The sequence below is a fragment of the Lacerta agilis genome, chromosome 5 (genome assembly GCF_009819535.1).
Source record: "Lacerta agilis isolate rLacAgi1 chromosome 5, rLacAgi1.pri, whole genome shotgun sequence".
Classification (NCBI taxonomy): domain Eukaryota; kingdom Metazoa; phylum Chordata; class Lepidosauria; order Squamata; family Lacertidae; genus Lacerta; species Lacerta agilis.
The window spans coordinates 30,462,196-30,482,079 of record NC_046316.1 but is presented as its reverse complement, the minus strand read 5'-3'; the positions used below and the strand labels follow the sequence as shown (position 1 = coordinate 30,482,079).

Sequence of the window (19,884 nt, the reverse complement as noted above, 5' to 3'; positions counted from 1 at the left end):
GGGGAGACTTTGAACATCAAAGCGGGTAGTGAAAAAAAGAGCAGAAATGTCACACACACAAACGCACACACAGCAACTACTTGAGATGACAGGACGGATCTGAGGCCCACCAGTCGCAAAAGGGTGATACAGAGCCAGTAACAAAAATTATGGCAGAGGGAGGAAACCAGCCTTCCTGGCCACCCAACAGCTGCTCTGCTTTTAAGAAGTGAATCCTATCTCTCATCTATCCATCTATCTATCTATCTATCTATCTATCTATCTATCTATCTATCTATCATCTATCTATCTAATTTGTATACTGCCCTATACCAGTAGATCTGCAGGTGAAGATCAGGATCCTTCCTCCTGAACATTTTATTTTATTTTATTTTAATATGTTCCACTATAGGCTTTGTTGAAGAACATGCTGGAAAAAAATCAAATGTACCTTGATAACGCTTTCTCCAGGCCTCATGTCTGTGTAAATCTTGACATTATATGATATGTTGGAGAAGGCTGGAGAGTTATCATTTGCATCAATCACAACAATATTGACTGTGACTGGGGGGCTTTCTTGCACACCATCAGAAGCTATCATCTTCAAAAACAAACAAACAGACAACATGAGAAATACTTTGAGAAAAAATACAATTAAATGAACATAATAATTCAAATACTAACTGAAGCTGAGCTTTAGCACATCATGCACACAACCTCAGTATATTGATAAGAGTAGTTCCTGAAAACAATCACTTTAAAATCCCCTTTCAAAACATTTTCCAGGTGAAGAATTATATCCAAGAGAATCATTTTAATTGGTGAGCTACCTCCTTTTTATTCTCCTCTAGATCTATTCACACATTACCATTTTTTAGGTGTAGATCTAAAGGTGTAAATGGAAAAGAATGGTTTTGCTTAGGGGGCTAGGAATGGCTGCAGATCCCTGTCAGCAAATACTCACTTGCAAACTTGGTTTGCCTTGTATAATGTGTGTGAAATTGCTCCTGATAATGTATAGATGAAGCAAAGGGAAGAAGTAAGCTAACTAATTAACTATCATCTGGGTTTCATGCTCCAAATTATGACTTGCAAGCCTGTAACACCTCCAGTAATAGTCGTTGTTCATTTGCTTATAGCAAATAATCTCATTATAGGCAGAACCAATCAGCAGAGTCTACAGTCACAGATGTGTGATGGGGCAGTGGTGCTCACCTGATCTCCTCAAAGCAGTGATTCAGCTGTCAGGAGTCAGGTGATGCCCACACCACCACCCCACTGTACACTAATGTACCACACCGTGCACATGAAGGTAGCATGTCTCACAGAAGATCTGAAGTCTACAAAAAGACCCTACCGCCTGTGAAAGTGCAAGGCACCAGATATACCTTTGTATCTATATGCTTAACAAGGAACGCAACAAAGATGGTCAACAGTATGGAAAACCAAGTCCAAAGAGGAAAGGTTGAAAGAACTTGGTGTGTTTATCCTGGAGAAGACGAGACTGAGGGGGACACATGATGACTCTCTCAAATACCTGAAAGCCTATCCTACTCAAGAGGGCAAAGACTTGATCACTGTTGCCCAACTGGCTGGGATTTGATCCAATGGGTTGAAGTTACAGGAGGGCAGATTGGTTGAACAGAAGGAGAAACTTTGTAACTGTAAAAGCAGTTTAATAATGAACTGAATGATGTAGGGTGGGTGGGTGAGCTCCCCATTGCTGCAGGTCTTAAAGCAGAGGCTGGACAGCTGTTCTTGTTATGGATTCCCTGCACTCAACAGGAGGGTTCGATGTCATTGCCTACAAGACTTCTTCCAACTCTATGATTTTGTGAAAAAGCTTTCTTAAAATTTATGCCGATTTGACATATCCGGCAATAAATATCCTACTTGTTCTCCGTTACAATAAACCAGCCACTGAAATTTGCTTACCGAAAAGGTGTACAGCTGTTGGAGCTCCCTGTCAACTGGTTGAAGCAAGGTGAGGTAGCGAGTTATGCCAGTCTGAGTCACAGTGAAAAAGGTGTTGTAGTCGTTTAGAAAAATATGGAGCAGGGGGTCCTTTGTCTTGAAAGAGAAATGAAGAGAATGGTTATTACATTCTCAAAGGTCTAGTAACAATATGCATGCAGGCTGTTTTATTTATAGTACTATGTATCTAGACAGACAATGACATTTGGGAGGAAACGCAATACAGTTTACCTAAATTGCTGGAATTAAAATCTCTTCTTGAATTGGAGGGGAGATGCTGGGGAGGCAGTCCTTATCCCCAACGCACCATTTTCCTTTTAACCAGAAGTGCTGTTGAAAAGCCATCAGCCTTCTCCCAAATAATTTGAGCTCTGATCATAACCGTCTTTTGGCAATTGGGCATTTTAGCAATTATTTCGGGATCAAACTTTTAAAAAGCAGAGGGAGGGGGAAGACTCCAGCCACCTGCCAGATGAACAAAACCGCAGTCCATAGCAAAAGCATTATACTATTCACTGATAACATATTTGCTAAAAACAGCCGTTCTTACAATGCAGATTTCAACACGCCAATGGGAAGACGATAATTTATTATTCAAAGCATCTGCTTCCATTGAAGGTCTTGAGAAAGCTGCCAGTATGCTTAACGTAATTGGGAAGCACAATAGCTTTGACATGTTGGCAACTGGTGTGAGGCTGTTGCTTGTGTGTCATAGAACAAAGGGCTGAAGATCTCCATTTGTGCCACAAAGCGAGACATTTAGAAAGAATCAGAGTGAAGGATCTTTTGTTTTCTGTATCAGAAAAAAGGGCCCACATCACCGGGGAATAAGAGAATTCCCTTGGTTTAAAAAATTGTAGAAAGCATTAAAATGGCTAAGTTTTCATGTGATGGAGCTCTTCACTTTAATTCATATAGAACCAGAGGCGACAGCTTGCAAGGGTGATTGCAGGGTCAAAATCGCATGTGTGATATCAGGATGTTGAGAAAAGCTGGGCGCGGAGCGGAATGCAGTGGCTACGTGGCTTCAATGGTGAGCCCTAACCACCTCCCAGAAGAGATTGAGGGGCCCCAAAACCGCTCAACCCCCAGGAGCTGGCATCCCTCTATAAAACTGTTTTTAAATGCTAGGTTGGATCCAGGCTTAGAGCGAGATCCACTGTAATCAATGAGACTCAAGTGAGTTATAAGTAACTTACTGGGTCAACTTTAAGCATGGATCCAACCCACCACAAATACTCTCAACCTAGAATACTTTCCTCTGCAAAGTGTACTCTGCAATACATATTTGAACACTGTGACCAAAGAGCCCAGAAGATAAAAAAATTTTAAAAAAATAAGCATGGCCCGAGCTGTGAGGAGGCAGTGGGTTTTTCCCTAATAATTTTTTCAGTCTTTCTCCCTTCGTCTAATTTGTTACCGTTTTGGGATTAGTGAAAATGTTACATTTCTGAATAAACAAGGCAGCACTATGTGCCACAACGGCAGCCAAAGAATGTGCTCCCCAGGTCAAATCCTATGAAACTGTATTTTTGCAACACTATTGTGAATAGTATTTGTGAGATGCTATCGTGGAGTATGCTGTGATAACTGAAAGTCATCAGACACCCAGGCAGCAAGCCAGCCAAGAAGAGTAATAAAGGTCTCATTCCACACACCAATTTTCAGACAGAACAACATCAGGACTTCCCATTTTCAAAAGTTTCTATATAATTCTTTCTGCAAGTACTGCAATAACATTTATTTGCTAAGCAAATATGTATTATAAAAACCTTGTAAACACCCATTAATGTGACACACTTTCTTTTTACCAGCTAATTGAAATATCGAAGACGTGCAAGATATTTCAGAAGGAAGTGTCTACAGGTGGTCGCTCGTGTTCCAACAAGTGTTAACAGCATCACTGCAACTGACAGGAATAGGAACAGAGAAACAGGGAAAGTACTAAGGATCTTTTTCACACGTGATGCATCTCTTCTTTCCCCCATGTTCCGCATTCTGTCATATGTCAGTAGCACTGCTATGTGCAGACAAAGAAGTAGGAGAAATACAGGACAGTGTGCAATGGGAGAAAAGGTGGGTAACGAAGAGAGATGGTAGCTTTGAACATGGTATGGCTGCCGCCTCTTCAGAAGAGATAATCACAGTTCTGATCTTCAGATGAGGTGTGGAAAAAGGGAAAGGAAAGCTGCTATTAAATAGTTGGTTTTTTGTTTATTTTGAAATTAGTGTTTTGAAAAAGTATATTCAGCAAAAGACAGCTCAATTTTTTGTCAATTTTTTTAAGACAGGAAGGAAGGTGAGAAAAAGTAAAGTCGATGAGTAGGAAGGAGTTAACACACCAACGCAAACATCTAAAAATACCTACAGGAATGGCACCTTGTGGGACCTAAAAAACAAAATGAAGCAAGTAGAAAATAAAATAAGTGTAAGCAGTAAACTTATATAATGCATGGAACCCCTTTAAAAAGCTATTGAAATAAGACACGTAAAAGCAATGGACCACCAAACAGAAGTACTATCTAAATTTGTAAAGATTACAAATTTAGACTGAACCTAACACTCAAAACACTTTTCCTTTATAATCACCATTGATATTTCCCTATTCATGAAAGGGGAGTCACAAGCTCATGTGCATTCTCTCTTCTTAAGTTAACAATGCTCGCACTGTTAGATCACATGCACATGTTGCGATCTGCCGGAAACAGAAGTAATATTTCTGCACCATCTCTTAAGAAGGTTAAAGGGGTAGTAGGAGAAAGTAGAAATTAAAAAAGAGAGAAAGCTACCTGAATGGTAAAGGTTAGTTGGGGAAATTAGAATTCCTAAATAACATTTATACAGGTACACTGGGGTTTCCCAACATCTTCTCTTATGGAAAACCACTGCTGATTATTCCTCAGAAAACAGTGTGTTTGTGAAGGTAAAGCTTTTGGGGAAAAAGTAGAGGTTAGGGGTGGATTTTGTTGTTGGTCATAGGAACCTGACACCATTGTGTTCATTTCCTATAATAGGAGGATGTTATTTGTACTAAACAGCAGGAGCTATGAATTGGGTTATTGGATAAAGTCCCACTATAACCATATAACATAGCATTTCCTTCCCCTGTCCCCCTCCTAATCATACAGGGTTTTAAAAACTCTTAAGTCACATGATCCCATTCCAGAAATTGATTTGGTGCTGGATCCTGATTGGGTATTCCCCAGGTCAGCTATGGCGGAGCACAGCCCTAGAAACTAACAAATTATATTATCCAGTTATAAATCTCAGTATGTAAATAGACCTCCTTTCTCCCACATACAGTATTGCTGCTCTTTCAGCCGAAATGATAGCTCTCCAGCATTTATCCATATAAGGACTCTGTACAATTTCCAGTATTGATTAAGCCCCTGTAGGTACCCCTGATAAAAGGGACACAGGTGGAGCTGTGGGTTAAACCACAGCCTAGGGCTTGCTGATTAGAAGGTCAGCGGTTCGAATCCCCGCGATGGGATGAGCTCCCGTTGCTCGGTCCCAGCTCCTGCCCACCTAGCAGTTTGAAAGCACATCAAAGTTCAAGTAGATAAACAGGTGCCGCTCTGGCAGAAAGGTAAACGGCGTTTCCGTGCGCTGCTCTGGTTCGCCAGAAGTGGCTTAGTCATACTGGCCACATGACCCGGAAGCTGTACGCCGGTTCCCTCGGCCAGTAAAGCGAGATGAGCCCCACAACCCCAGAGTCATCCGCGACTGGATCTAATGGTCAGGGGTCCCTTTACCTTTACCTTTACAACCAATAGAGGTTATAATTGGCTTCCATGGGAAATCTCTCTCTCCCTGTGAAAGGGACAGAGCATTTTTTCAGGGCCAGTTGAACTACGCCAGAGGGACTATACTGACTAGCTGTCTATGTTAGTTTCCCTGAGTCACACAACAAGGTTTATAATCCCTTTCACATTATCTTAAACCATAATATGCCATGTTGCTTTACTGACTTTGGAGCCTACATTATGCCAGCTGTTGTTGTTTGCATTTATAATTTCCTTCCATTGTAGATCAGCCTTCTGGGTAGGATAACATAGATAGCTCAAGAGCATAAATCACTTTGTGGATCACAAGTTTCACAGGCCTCATCTAGACATTCTGCTACAGAGTTAATGTTGAGCTTGAAGCTAATGCAGAAGTCTCGTGCTAAAATGAATACTTAATGTTCTACACTAATTCCATGTCTGAGCTTGTGAACTCCACACGATTATTAACACTAACTTCTGTCTTTTGATTCAAGAGGGAAAATGCATGTTCATTAATTTTACCAAATCTTCAGATGCTCATGTTCTCACATGCAGAAATCAAATTGTTACACCCCAGGGGTTTGTCTACAGGGAGTTTAAATTAGCATTGGATCTTTATTTTCGTTTTTGATTTAATGCAGGAAAACAAATTTACCGTGTTTTAATTTTGAATTAAATATTTTTGATAATATGTAAATGAGATTACAGTGATGTTAGTTGACAAAGTTGACTCTTTAAAAAAACTTGACTGAAAATATTCTTGGAAAAATTACTTAAGCAGCTAATTCTATTTCCCCTTCCTTTTGCCTGTGCTGCCATTGAGTCTATTTAGTCACAGAGATACCTGTTTTGACATATGAACATTTATTTATATAGTCTGATGCCCTGTTTAAAAGCTTCATGGCCCCCAAAGCCCCACTTTCTTTTAATCCTTCCAAAAGTCTAACAAGCTAATGCAAGTTCTGCAGAGCCCTAATGCTCCTGTATTGCTTCTGGAAACTGGTAGTCAGGGATGCAAAATCTAGGAATCCAATGGCCAGAGGCCCCTAAAATACTGGAGCTAGTGACAGCCATCTGAACTGCGGGTGAGGTTGGGAAAGATGTTTCTTCTTTTTCCAAGGATGATATTGCTGCTAACAGAACTTGGTCACTGCCTTTTCTTACTGCTGAAGTAGTCCCTACCTAAAATTCCAGGAATAATGATAAATTTATCAACATTCCAGACCTGAGCAACCAGGAGGAAGTGCTGTAGCTCAGTGATAGAACTTTGCATGCCGAAGGTCACAAGTTCAATTCCTGGCATATTCAGGTGGGACTGGGAGAGGCTCTGAAAACCAGTCAATGTATTAACATTATCACCACCACCCTGCCCCTTAACTCTATGGTCCCAGGGCAAGTTACAACATTCGAACAGAACATTACAAGTTAGGTAATACTGAGCTGGATGGACCATTGGTCTGACTCAGTATTAGGCAGCTTCCTATGTTCTTAGGCGTCTAATTCCATCAGTGAAACACATTTTCTCTCTCTCTTCCTTCCCACCCTGGCAACATGGGTCACCGAATTTGGTGTCTTCAGTACTATATAGATTCAATATGCTGACAGGCTATGCTGAACTACAAAACCTCCTTCCAGTTTCAAAACCAGCAGTAGGCTGGAAACCTGGGTAAAATCAGACAAGAGGAAACAAGGCATTTTGGAAGTCATTCCAACTGCCTATTCCCACATGTCTCCACCTTAGGACCACATTGTATGGCATGGTCATCAGGTGCCAGCTGCTAGTAAATAATGCATCCATCAAGAGAGTTGCTCCACATGCTGAACGGTCTGTGTGCATGTGTATTTGAAGATCATGCACCAGACACTTATAGGAACTGCAGCAACAACTTTCAAGGTTCTGGAAGATTGTGATGGTATGAAGAAAAACACCATTAAAAAAAGTGAGGCATGATCCTGGTCCTACAGATTTTGGCGAGGAACAGCACTGTTAGAAGGTGGCACAGAGGCCTAAGCCCCAAGCCTTTTGCAGTGGATCCTGTCCCTACTCCGTTTTTTAAACTTGAAAAACAATTTACTCACTGGGGGATGCTGCAAAAGATCAGTGTCAGTAAGACTCCACCCACCTACCCTCTTAATTTGCCCAGTGGGAAATTAATGTATCAGGTCCAGAATATCCTGTTTTCATCCTGCACCTCAGAGTAAACTAAAGCTAGATTTTTTTGTTTTTCCCTCTGAAAGTCTGTCTAAATTTGCATCATAAATATGATTTGCTCTATGTGCATATACTATGTGTGAATTTGTGTCATGAACTTGTGCCCTGAATCTTTTAAGTATCTAAAAAGTCTCGTGTCAGTGGGCGAAATTTAAACATATCTTTAATTCTCTCATTCAAATTTATTGGACTTGAAAGTGCCCACTTTTGCCTGGAACATGCCCATCACATTTTTGTATTAAAACCTTTCAGTAAGTCATGAAAGATCTGCTTGTGCTATGATCTCTCCTGCCTTTCTGGATAGCAACCCATTCCTTAACAAGCACCACACGCTGCTTTTGAAACACATCTCATCCTGCATTTATCCTAAATGAAATTCTAAGCATAGCCATCTCATTTTCTTAACTCCTTCAAAAATCCCCAAGGCTTCATTTCAGCATGGGTTATGCAATTTGCTTATTTAAAAAGTCACTCATAAACCACCTGTTATTTAACATATGTTCAAAATTGATCCTTATGTATGCTAGTTCATGTTAGGTTGGCCTAGTAAAGGAGGACAGAGGGGAATCCAGCAGGTGTGGCTCTTCGCTACAAAGGCAATCGAGTACAATAGAGCACATTCTAAATAAATAAATAAATAAATAAGGAACTTGTCAAAGATATGATTGAAGGGGAATTGGCAGAACAGGAAGGCATCTAGCTATGGCTGCATAAAATAAACTAAATATGAGAAAGGGGAGAAGACATATGCTGACCTCAAGAGGCTTGTACAAGACGGAGAAGAGTGGAGGCTTGGAGGAGACCAATCTATGGGGTAAAACAGGCATAGGCAAACTCGGACCTCCAGATGTTTTGGGACTACAACTCCAATCATCCCTATGTCCTTTCATATTGTATCACAGTCTGGTATGCTGGCCTGACAGCCACGGACAGAAAGTCTCTGCAGAGGGTGGTGAATACAGCATATGATATCATGGGCTGTCCCTTGAGTCCGCTAGATGACATCGCAAGGGATCGTTGCATTAGGAGATCGAGAAAATTTATCAGGGATGACTCACACCCTGGCCATCACCTCTTTAATCTTCTACCCTCGGGCAGGAGATATAGACATATAATCAGCCATACCAACAGGCTAAAAAATAGCTTCTATTCATGGGCTGTTAGGCTGTTGAACGGAAAATAACATAGCTAAATTGACTTGTGAGGTGGCGTACAACAGTTTGATAAGAGATTGAGTGTTTTTTTTGGGGGGGGAGGCTCATTTAATTTCATTGTACACAGGTTGTACAATGATAATAAATGTATTATTATTATTATAGCTAACAGGTCCAGTGGTCCATGGGGTCACGAAGAGTCGGACACGACTGAACGACTGAACAACAACAACAGGTCCAGTAGTCAGGGATGATGGGAGCTGTAGTCCCAAAACATATGGAGGGCCAAGTTGGCCTATGCCTGGGGTAAAACATGAGAAGAGTAGCTTTTCTCACTACTAAATTGTAAGGTGTATGCCCTCTGTAGAACTCCTGAAAGTACTGGGGTCCTGTCCTTCTTTGCATCTAGCCATTCTGCCTATGCTATGATTGGGTGGTGACAATCTGTGAAGCTGCATCCACAGAATCTGCAAAAAGCATCCAGGTTCATCCACAGTACCACTTAAGACTTTATCATGATGAAAATTGTGATCTGCATTCTACACAATGTTTTATTTCCTTCTAAATGGCAAAAACATATCTTTTTACTACTATAGATGGAGTTTCAAAACTTCCTTAGCTAACCGTCCTAATGGTTAATCAAGCCTTATTGTTAAACTTTGTTCGTCATTCCTGCCTGGAATTTGTCTAGTGGCCTGAACTAATCAGAAAAAACCCCTGAATCAGAGCCCCTACAAGTACATTATTGCCATTCTAGCCTGGAATTGAATCACTTCAGTTGCAAAAGCCACTAGAGAAAATATTTCACTGCTTTTTAATGGATCACAGAAACAAGAGAATAGCCTGAAACAGTCTTTGTATTGATGGAGAGTAATCTGTTGAGGACTGTTTCCAAAAATTCTAATATTTATTTTCACCCATTTTGTGTGTGTGTCACATGCAGCAGTTACACTGGTAAACCTTGGTGCAATCGGGTTATTAAAAAATCTATTTATGAAATCATCCAGAGTTTATGGACACATATGGCATTTCACAGAGCACACTTAAATATTTTAACAATGCAAAACACAAACCTCTTCTACATCGTTATCCAAAGCTATGATCTGCAGTGGAGATGTCAAGTTCTGGTTATCTGAGATCGTTGTACCCACAGGGGAGGACTCTAAAATAAAGCCCTCGTATGCTGCTTCTGTGAAGTAAGGCTTCTGATTGTTTTCATCTAGAACTTCAATATGTAGATTGGCAAACGCTGGAAGAGGATGACCATTGTCTTGTTCTGCCTACAAAAGCAAAAAGTGTGTTTGTTACTGGTAAAGTTAGCCTCCATCCAAGTCAGGCTATTAACTCCAACAGAATTTATTCATTCATTAAAAACATTCGTAAGATGTCTTTTAGGAGGCCCTTGCAAGCCAGCTTCCAAAAACGTTATTATAAATGTTAAAAACCAACCAACCAACCACCACACACACAGTAATAAATTGTTAAATAAACATAATTGGCAAAAGCATTTATTCTTATAAATAAGCAGCCAAACAATATTAAGAATTGCACTCAAGGAAGGACTGTGCGTTAAGACATCACATTCCAGAGGCCATTGTCATTTTGAAGCCCCAAGAAAGATCCCATGTAGTGTGATCAGGTGTGTGCTTGTGGAACAGGGCTTCTTTACTCTCTCCCGGTCCCCTTCACTTCCAGGCTCCTGCTCTAGAGGGTTGAAGGGGCCTCCGAGAAGATTTGGGGTGTGTGGATGGGAGAATGGTGATTAAACTGCACAAGTTTGTTTCTGTAACACAGATTGGGAATGGGATCCAAAACAGCATCACATTGTTTAGGGAACGTATGGCTACATCAGACAGATTTATCACTCCAAGATTTATCACTTTAAGAGCTAAGGACATACTGCTCTGGACATGGAAGCAACTGGAAAAGTCTACAGAGAAAAAGGAGTGTGTGTGTGTGTGCAGAAACCAACCAACAAAGGTAAAATTTACCCACATTTCCATTTTCATGAAAACTTTTCTCTTGGAAATATTGTGTTCATTTCACAATTTCTTGATTGAACCACTCAGCTTCTCTTCAGTTCTAGCTTCTGTACCGGCTCATGGCAGGATCTGGGGCCTAATGGAGACCTTAAATGCAGTACCTGAGTTGAACCTTGGTCACTATTGTCCTATCTTGGTGCATTGGGGAAATAGAGGGCAGCAACACTGAGGGTCTGTGTCAAGCCCTGTTGAAGGGGCAAGTCAAAATGAGTCCAATTAAAGATTGAGACCAGCCCTAATTAGAACTTGGGGCTGGGATGGATGCCAGGAACTTCATAGCCTATTTAGGATTCCATCCCATCACTATAAATCTCAGCATCACCCATCAAAATAATAAATATCTCCTTGGCGAGTAAGAAAAAAATTACTGACTGCATCGCTGCTGCACAGTCTAAATTATGTAGTAAAGAACACCACCTCGTTCATTTTAAAGGATAACCATTAATTCTAAATATCAAAGTCTACTCCAATTAAACACCAGCTGTGTCAGAAATAGGTAGAAAATGCTGATATGGTATTTTTGAACTCTTCCTACTTCCTCACCACTACATCTATGCACACAGAGAGAGCAGGAGGGTGGGGGTGGTGAGGCAGAGAGGATGGCCAGGTTTTAAAAAATCTCTGTCAATCATAAACATCCTTAGAGGAAAATGAATCTATTGATTGCACTCAATTCCTCCACTAATAGAGATCAGTTAACCACAAATAATCAGTGTAATGAATCTGTCAGTTTCATGAGATGAGATTGTGCAAGTATTTAATATAGGGTGTGTGTGTGTGTGTGTGTGTGTGTGTGTGTGTGTACACACGCATGCATACACAGACACCTATGTTAAATATATATACTCTTTTCTTGAAGCCCAAATTCAGTGCTGATCCAGACATCTCCCTTTCCTTGTGCCATAGGAGGGCAAAATTATCTGGACCCAATACTATGGGCTGACTTATCATACACAGGGCAGGAATGACATAATCATGTTGTTCTCCTTCCACATGAGGCATCAACAGCAGCAAAGGCCTAAGGGATTTTTGTTTTGTTTTGTTTTGTTTTGTTTTTAGAAAGCTGAGATCTCCTTCAATAAAAGTGCCAGAATAGGAAAGTGTATAGCATTTTAGTTGTATTTGCCTTCAAACTTCCCTGTAATTAGCTCACAAAGAAAAGAAGCAGTTAAATCACGGATAGGGAACCTGTGGCAACTCCAGGACTGCAACTCTAATCATCCTCAATTTTGCCAATGCTTTCTGGGGCAGATGGGAGCGAGTCCAACAATATCTGGAGGGTCTTAGATTCCCCATCCTTGATTTTTTAAAGTTCTTGGACATTTTGGCCAACAGAGGTAGCCTACAGTATCAGCAAAGGATAAGAAATAATGCAATACACAAAATGATGTAATTCTATACCTCTCCTTATTTGTCCAACATTTTAAACACCAGCAAGGAACAAGTGACTGTGTCAAGTAATTATAAAGCAAGAAGGACATTTAGAGTCCAAAACATAGAATTAATGGTTGTTGAATAATATAATACGAAAACTGCAGTGGAGGAGAGATGGTGCACATTTCAGGGGGACAAGTAGCAGATGTGAGATGGGGGTGTCAATTTCCAGTGGGAAAACAGTGGTCCTAATCCTGTTTGGGATCCCACCATGGTGTTGCTCTGACTGAGACTGGGACTGCCCATGGCTGCTTTTGGTAAGGAAAGAGACATTGCCAGTCTAACCAAAGACATGGCCAGTTTAAAGAAGCTGAGTTTGGTCTTTGGTTTGAGGTTAGTAAGAGCAGGGAGAACCACATCGACTTTTGCTTCTCCAAAAATGAAGGCATTGCATCAGGTGTACTGAGAATTCTGCTTTTATTTATTGTTTTGTTTGAAGATACCCATTTCATTTCTGATCTGTTGGCTAATTGAATATTGCCTATCAAACTGCCACTCAGTAAATACCCAGGTTGCTAATGGAGGACACTACAGTAGAGAAGTGTGTGCTTAATGTTCACAACTAAGGAATGCACTGAAACGTTTCAATTACCAATTCAGACCTACTGGAGATTGACACACAACTGCACATAACAAAAAGTTACATTTTCTTGTCTAGGACAGTGAAAGGAAATAACTGATTATTCAACAAATCAGAAGCTATATGATATTTATAAAGAATTTAAATAAAAATTTGGGACAAAAGTTGTTGTTGTTCAGTCGTTCAGTCGTGTCCAACTCTTCGTGACCCCATGGACCAGAGCACGCCAGGCACGCCTATCCTTCACTGCCTCTCGCAAAAGTTACCCTTGCCAAATGCCTCCTGAGATCAGGGTGGAATGCTTTTATTGCTCTTCAAGCCTGACCTTGAAGGAAGTTTTGTGCTTTGATAAGAAACAAAAAGTCTCCAATCAATATTCATCTGGCTGAATTTATACCTTTCTGCCTTTACTAATAAGATAAAATGCTAACAGAAGGGTCAACAAAAGCTGAATATAATATATCTATATATATCCGGAGCATATTTAAGGGCGACAAGATGTAAGAACTGTTCATTAGTGGGCCTTTCTTCTCTAAAACTAGCCTATATGCCAACAGTTCTATTATGCTGGTTTCTGAATATTCTAAGTACCTAGCACATATTTTTACCCACAGTGCTAATCTACCTAATGGAACAGCAACAACAGTTCTCTTCAGCTACTTTCTCAAAGATAGGAACCATGACACAACCCACCCCTGCCACTAAGGTGCACAGCAAGATGCCCAGCCATAACTCAATCATAGGAGGCCCTTTTGGACCTCACAGTACATTCAACTAAATAGGTACCGGTATGTTGTAGAGAGAGGCTGCCGAGTGGCCGCTGAGACCAAATAACACCATTCTTAAAACACCTACAATGGCTCCCAGTACATTTCCGAGCACAATTCAAAGTGTTGGTGCTGACCTTTAAAGCCCGAAATGGCCTTGGCCCAGTATACCTGAAGGAGTGTCTCCACCCCCATCGTTCTGCCCAGACACTGAGATCCAGTGCCGAGGGCCTTCTGACGGTTCCCTCACTGTGAGAAGCAAAGTTACAGGGAACAAGGCAGAGGGCCTTCTCGGTAGTGGTGCCAGCCCCGTGGAACGCCCTCCCATCAAATGTCAAAGAAATAAACAACTATCTGACATTTAGAAGACATCTGAAGGCAGCCTTGTTGAGGGAAGTTTTTAATCACTGATGTTCTAATGTATTTTTAATCTCTTGTTGGAAGCTGCCCAAGGTGACTGGGGAAACTCAGCCAGATGGGCAGGGTAAAAGCAATAAATTATTATTATTGTTATTATTATTATTATTATTATTATTATTATTATTATTATTATTATTAAATTCGCTGCAGACATATAAAAGCTAACATGTGCTCAAATCATCTCTCTCTCTTGCTGCCTAACATGCTCAGAAGTGCCTCCCAGAACTTCTGCATGAGGACACCTCTCCTACTTCCATCAAATCCCTCTTCAAAACCCAACTTTTCTGTCAAGCCTTTGGGCAAACCCCCCTTAGTTCTCATGTCTTACTGAAACTAAGCCTGTAATCAAGCAAGAGCATATGTCAAATGCATATTTTTTGCCTAGTTTATCACTGCCTCTGCTTCTTTACTCTTCCTGTGTTATTTTCCCTATGTTGGATTTTAGGGCATCGAGTTGTTCTCTTGGACTCTGCATAGTGATGGCTCTGTACAAATTAACAATAATAATCAGAGGTCAGATTAATCAATCTGATTAAGGAAATTTGGTAGCCTTAAAACACAAGCAATAGAGACACAAGCAATATCCTTTCCAGTCTAGTGATTCTGCCTTTATATCTTTCACAATAAGCAGGCAGGGTGCCCTCCTTTGCAAAGCAGTCCTTTGCACCTGTTCCTTCAGTTTACCTCACTCACTACTCAACTAAAACCAACCTTAATTAGGTAACCAGTGCAATTAAGTAGGGGTCATTGTTACTAACCAAGTTCAGGAATCCCTCATGGACCTAAAGCTGCAATGGGAAAGGAGCTAAAAAAAATTCGCTGCCTTTTCCCTTCGCAGCCCCACATAATAATCATGGATTATCAAAGCAAAGCACAGTTCACACACACATTGTTGAACAGAATTGTAATGGAAACTCTTACCATGTTTTGCAATTTGTTGGCTGCAACACAGTAGCAAAATTTTCACCAATCTATGTAAGCCCTTATTATAAAACAAGATGCTAGTTCAGTATGGCTTTTTCATTCTGTGTTGTGGTTTTTGCTCTCTGCTAATAGCCTGGGAGTTTGTCATGCTCCCACATTGATGTGTTAGTACATGACACCATGCATTCATGGGCTGATTCAGCTGAGGTAACATGTTTCTCCTACTTAGGATCAGGGCTGCAGTGATAGAGCAGCTTTCACTGCATTCCACACAGGCTATCCATCATCCCAGGCTGGCCCAAGGCATTTTCCTGTTTGAGATAGAACAAGTCAAGGTGCACAGTCCCCAAAGCTGGCCAGGTTATTTTGGTATATATGACAGAAAAGCATACAGGCACTACTCCAAGAGTAAAAAATAAATTAAAATAAATAAATTAAGGAGCTAACAATTTCCTAACATTCCATGATACCCTAGGCCTAGATCAACTGGCTAAGTTAGGCAACCTCACTTTATGGGTGATTGACCCTTCACAGAAGGCTCAGAATGATTCTATACTATCTTAAGAATAATACAAGTGGGATCTGCAACAAAATGTTGCAGTGTACTCCAGTCATTACTAGCTGCTTGACACGTTCTTCCTTTCAGGATACTCCACTCCTTTGTTCCTTACCTCCATCCCGTCCAACAATCAGTCAGCATTCCATGACCTCTTGGTATGCTCAGATTTGTCAGACCATTTCTCTCTCTCTCTCTCTCTCTCTCTCTCTCTCTCTCTCTCTCTCTCTCTCACACACACACACACACACACACACACACTTCTATTTGGCCTATATAAGGATTGGCACTCGGTTAATTGAAATATCTGTTACTGTTAGTAAGTATAATTCCTAACATAGAAAGCATTGAAAGTGAGCTTACACATCTGCTTTTCAACACAATTATAGCACTATTCATTCACTGAATACTACAGCAGAGGTTTACAAAAATATAACAGAAAATTCATCCAAAATAATTTATCACATGAAGTATAAATTCAAGGGGTCAACTGGTAATGGAAGTAGGGAAGCAGCTTTCCCCAAGATAAGGATAAAGACTTTAAGATGGAAATGGATGGGTAAATTTTTTGGGGGGCAGTATCATTAACATTTGTACAGAAAACTTATTAATGCTGGTGCTACTTGGCTTTCTGAATAGGTTTGCATTCAGATATAAACAGAGATATTTTGTTGAGTTACACACTACAAAACACAAGCCCAGATAAGCAAATTTGCCACATCTTGCCAGCTTAATGGAACTTTCGACACTGTTGTGCTAAATGATACTATTCAAGCATGTGGCATATTATTAGTCTTACAGATTGATACCCTTGCTTATTATCCACTCAACTGCTCACCAACCATGGTAATTCGAATCTAATAATGCCTGTAAAAATTTCCATTAATAATATAGCCAGTTATTGAGGTACTACAATGTGGCCATGGGAAATTGGTGGGTTGTGTTGTTGTTTTTTAAGATTGTTGTAGAGTTACTTAGTACCAACCCCAGTTGTTTTTTTTCCAGTAAAAACTAACAGGTATTTGAGAATGTGGGTCTGAGCACTCAAATGTGTGAAAGCATTTGTCTTAACTAACATCTATGCACACCTGAAGCATTCAAATAAGAGAAGTAGTCTAACAACTAAGGCATGAAAATGAATTGTTTAATAAATTCCCTATAATTAGTGGCATCAAAAGTTGTCACATTCCTTAACAAATATTCATATGGAAGCAAACTAGTAGAGCATATGGTTGATAAAAGAACAAAACAATCCTACTATAGGATCTATGGGGAGAGAGCAATGAAAGCAAAATGCTGCTGGTTGTGTAGTGGCAGTGTATAAAGGAGCAAGGAAAAGTGCTCCCCCTCTTTCTTCCCTTTACTATTGACAGGGGGAATACACATTGTGACTTCAGGACCATTGCCTCATTTGGGGATCATGTTGGGAGACTAGGAATGCTATGAATAATTTGGAGCCAAGCTTCCTTCCAAACCACACACAAGGTTGGAGATCTCTCTTAAAGGATATGCCCCCTCCTCTCCCTCTTGTTGGAGAGGGAGATAAAAACACCCCATGGCCTCTTGGATATAATCCCAGGGACCATAGGACTGCAGCCTCAGAGTGGGCACAGGTAAGAACTGTTCCCACTACATTCAGAATGAGATTCTTCATGGTTGTCTGCAGGGGGAAATCCCAAGTTACAATGAACTGTTTAACTTCCATTTTGTCAGCAACCTTGATTTCAGTGTCTTTTCATAAAGCAAGAATATCTATGGTAGGCTGGATTCTCTGACAAGCACTCAGAGCCCATGGTGAGGTGGCAACAGAAAAAAGTGCTATCTTTTTTGGCTGCCTGAAGCTGCAATCATATGTATGTCTACTCAAAATAAGTCTTATTGAATTCAGAGTAACTAACTCCCAACTAAGAATATACAGAATTGCAAGCTAAGCCTCTCTACGGAATGAATGAAGCAATTTTCACTTCTAGCTTGTTACTTAAAATATTGAGTTTTTAAATCCCACACAGTCTTCCACATGAAATCAAATCTATAAATGTCAAAGAAAAAAATGTATTCAGGCATGTCTCAGACAAAGCTTGGGGTGCGTATTTTCTCTGAAAAACACAGCTCCTCAAGACAGAAAATCAAAACATGGTTGCCACAAGAGACTAACGTTAGGCGTGGGGAAGTCCTTTGACTGGCTTAAGAATGCCTAACTCTGTATTGAATTATGGTCAGTAAAATTCACTGCAATATATAAAGGTAGTTGTAAAAATTACATTTTGTAACAAATATTTCAGGGACAACCCAGCAAAAGTTAATTTTTATTTTGGTTGTAATCCTGTACATATTTACTTGGGCTACAAGTAAAATTCATCTCAGAGGGACTTACTTCTGAGTTAATATGCATAAACATTGGGCAGCCTTCCCTAACCTGGTGCCATCCAAATATTTTGGACTGCAACTCCCATCAGCCCCAGCCAGCATGGCCAATGGTCAGGAATGATGAGAATTTTAATCCAAAGCATCAGAATGGAGAAGACCAACTTGGGACAGAAGGTTCACTGAATGCAATGAAGTGAAACTAAATGCCAGCTAATGTCTGCTGGATGCCAAGTTCAGTGTGTTTTCTCCCATGCCAACATTATTGTCAAAGCAATTACAATGATACAGATCAGTTCCTTCTAATATGGCATTGAATTAAACTTACACCTTACTGCTAGAAGAATCTTGGTTTATAAGCTGACAGTTCCCTTTTTGTGTGTGTAAGGAATCATCACATTCTCCATGGACACTGCTACTTAGTAATGTACAAACACATGGAAATGGGAATTCAGTTGAAATTACCTTAATAACCAAATCAAATTTCTGGTGCAAATCCCTGTTTATTGGCTTTAGGAGGCTGAGTACAGCAGTTGTCGCATTCATACTGAAATACTGTGAATAATCCTCAGGAGTCCCTGCAAAAAGACAGCGAGGTTTGAATAGATAATTAAGAAGGATCGGCATGGAAAATCACAACTTTATTTTAAATATATATTAACTTGAATAATCAATAAAGGAATAATTAAAAAAATAAATGAATACCATAGTGTGAATATTCGATAGAGCTGCGTACAAAAAAACCCTTCTTTCTTTTTGACCTTGATCACCATGTTTAATAGGTTTGGGATGCCTCAAGAGACTTTATTTTTTCATAAAAGAGAGATGAGTAGAAATGCCAGGATGCTAATATTTGAAGTGGAGAAGACTTGATCAGCAGCTTTTATATCAAGCCATTGGTAGCTCCATTATATGGAATCAAACTATCGTTCCACATCAACTAGTAAGGTCCACAGCAACTGGCAGTGGCCTTTCCAGGGTTCCAGGGCAGCAATCTGTCCCAGTCCTTCTTGGAGATTCTGGTCCTTGAACTGTGGAACTTCTGCATGCAAAACATGTGCTTCTTTACTGAACTACAGTCCTCCCCCCTGTAATTCCCCCCAACATTCCTGAAACATTCTCACTCCTTACAACATAGAATATGTGTGGCATTTCCAAAAGCTGTAAAATTGTACACGAGAAAAGTGCAGAAAAATGTTATTACTGCATGCATACATACTTTTTTTGTTCAAGGGGAGGGATGGAATAACAACTCTGAATGCAAACAAGAATAAAGATGACAACTATTTGCAATGTAACAAGAGAGAGAACTTTCACACAATCTTACTTCTTTCCTGCAGGAAACAATTTTCTAGAACAATTTCTTAGAAGCATTACTTTACAGCAGCAAATCCCATCTCTCCCAGCGCATCTGCACTTAGGCGTTTTAACAATTATACCCCTCGCTGTGCTGGAGATCTGTGTATAGAGCTCACCCATGCACAGAGCAGATGAATGTCTCTATCCATTGCGCACAAAAAATAAGAGAGGGGGAAAGAGTGAGTTATCTTCATCGCTGTCTTTAGGGTCTTTCATACAGAGTGGTACCATTTCAGAAAGAGGATCTTCTTTTCTAGTTGTAAAATGATAGTGTAGATTGCTGAGATTTGATCGGTAAAGAAACGTATTCCAGGCTGCATCAAACTGCTAAACATTTCCTAGAGTTGGTAAG

At 40.2% G+C, this 19,884-nt stretch overlaps 1 protein-coding gene across 12 annotated transcripts in view; it reads right to left on the bottom strand.

Annotated features, from left to right (window-relative positions):
- PCDH15 (protocadherin related 15) overlaps positions 1-19,884 on the bottom strand; it is a 441,732-nt gene that overhangs the window by 166,106 nt on the left and 255,742 nt on the right. For all 12 annotated transcript variants that reach the window (XM_033149148.1, XM_033149157.1, XM_033149155.1 and 9 more), the window contains 4 exons: positions 18,639-18,751; positions 10,160-10,366; positions 1,915-2,049; positions 431-580 (listed from right to left, as the gene is read on the bottom strand). In XM_033149148.1, coding sequence (XP_033005039.1) covers positions 431-580; positions 1,915-2,049; positions 10,160-10,366; positions 18,639-18,751 — 605 coding nt within the window. The remainder of the gene's footprint in view (positions 1-430; positions 581-1,914; positions 2,050-10,159; positions 10,367-18,638; positions 18,752-19,884) is intronic.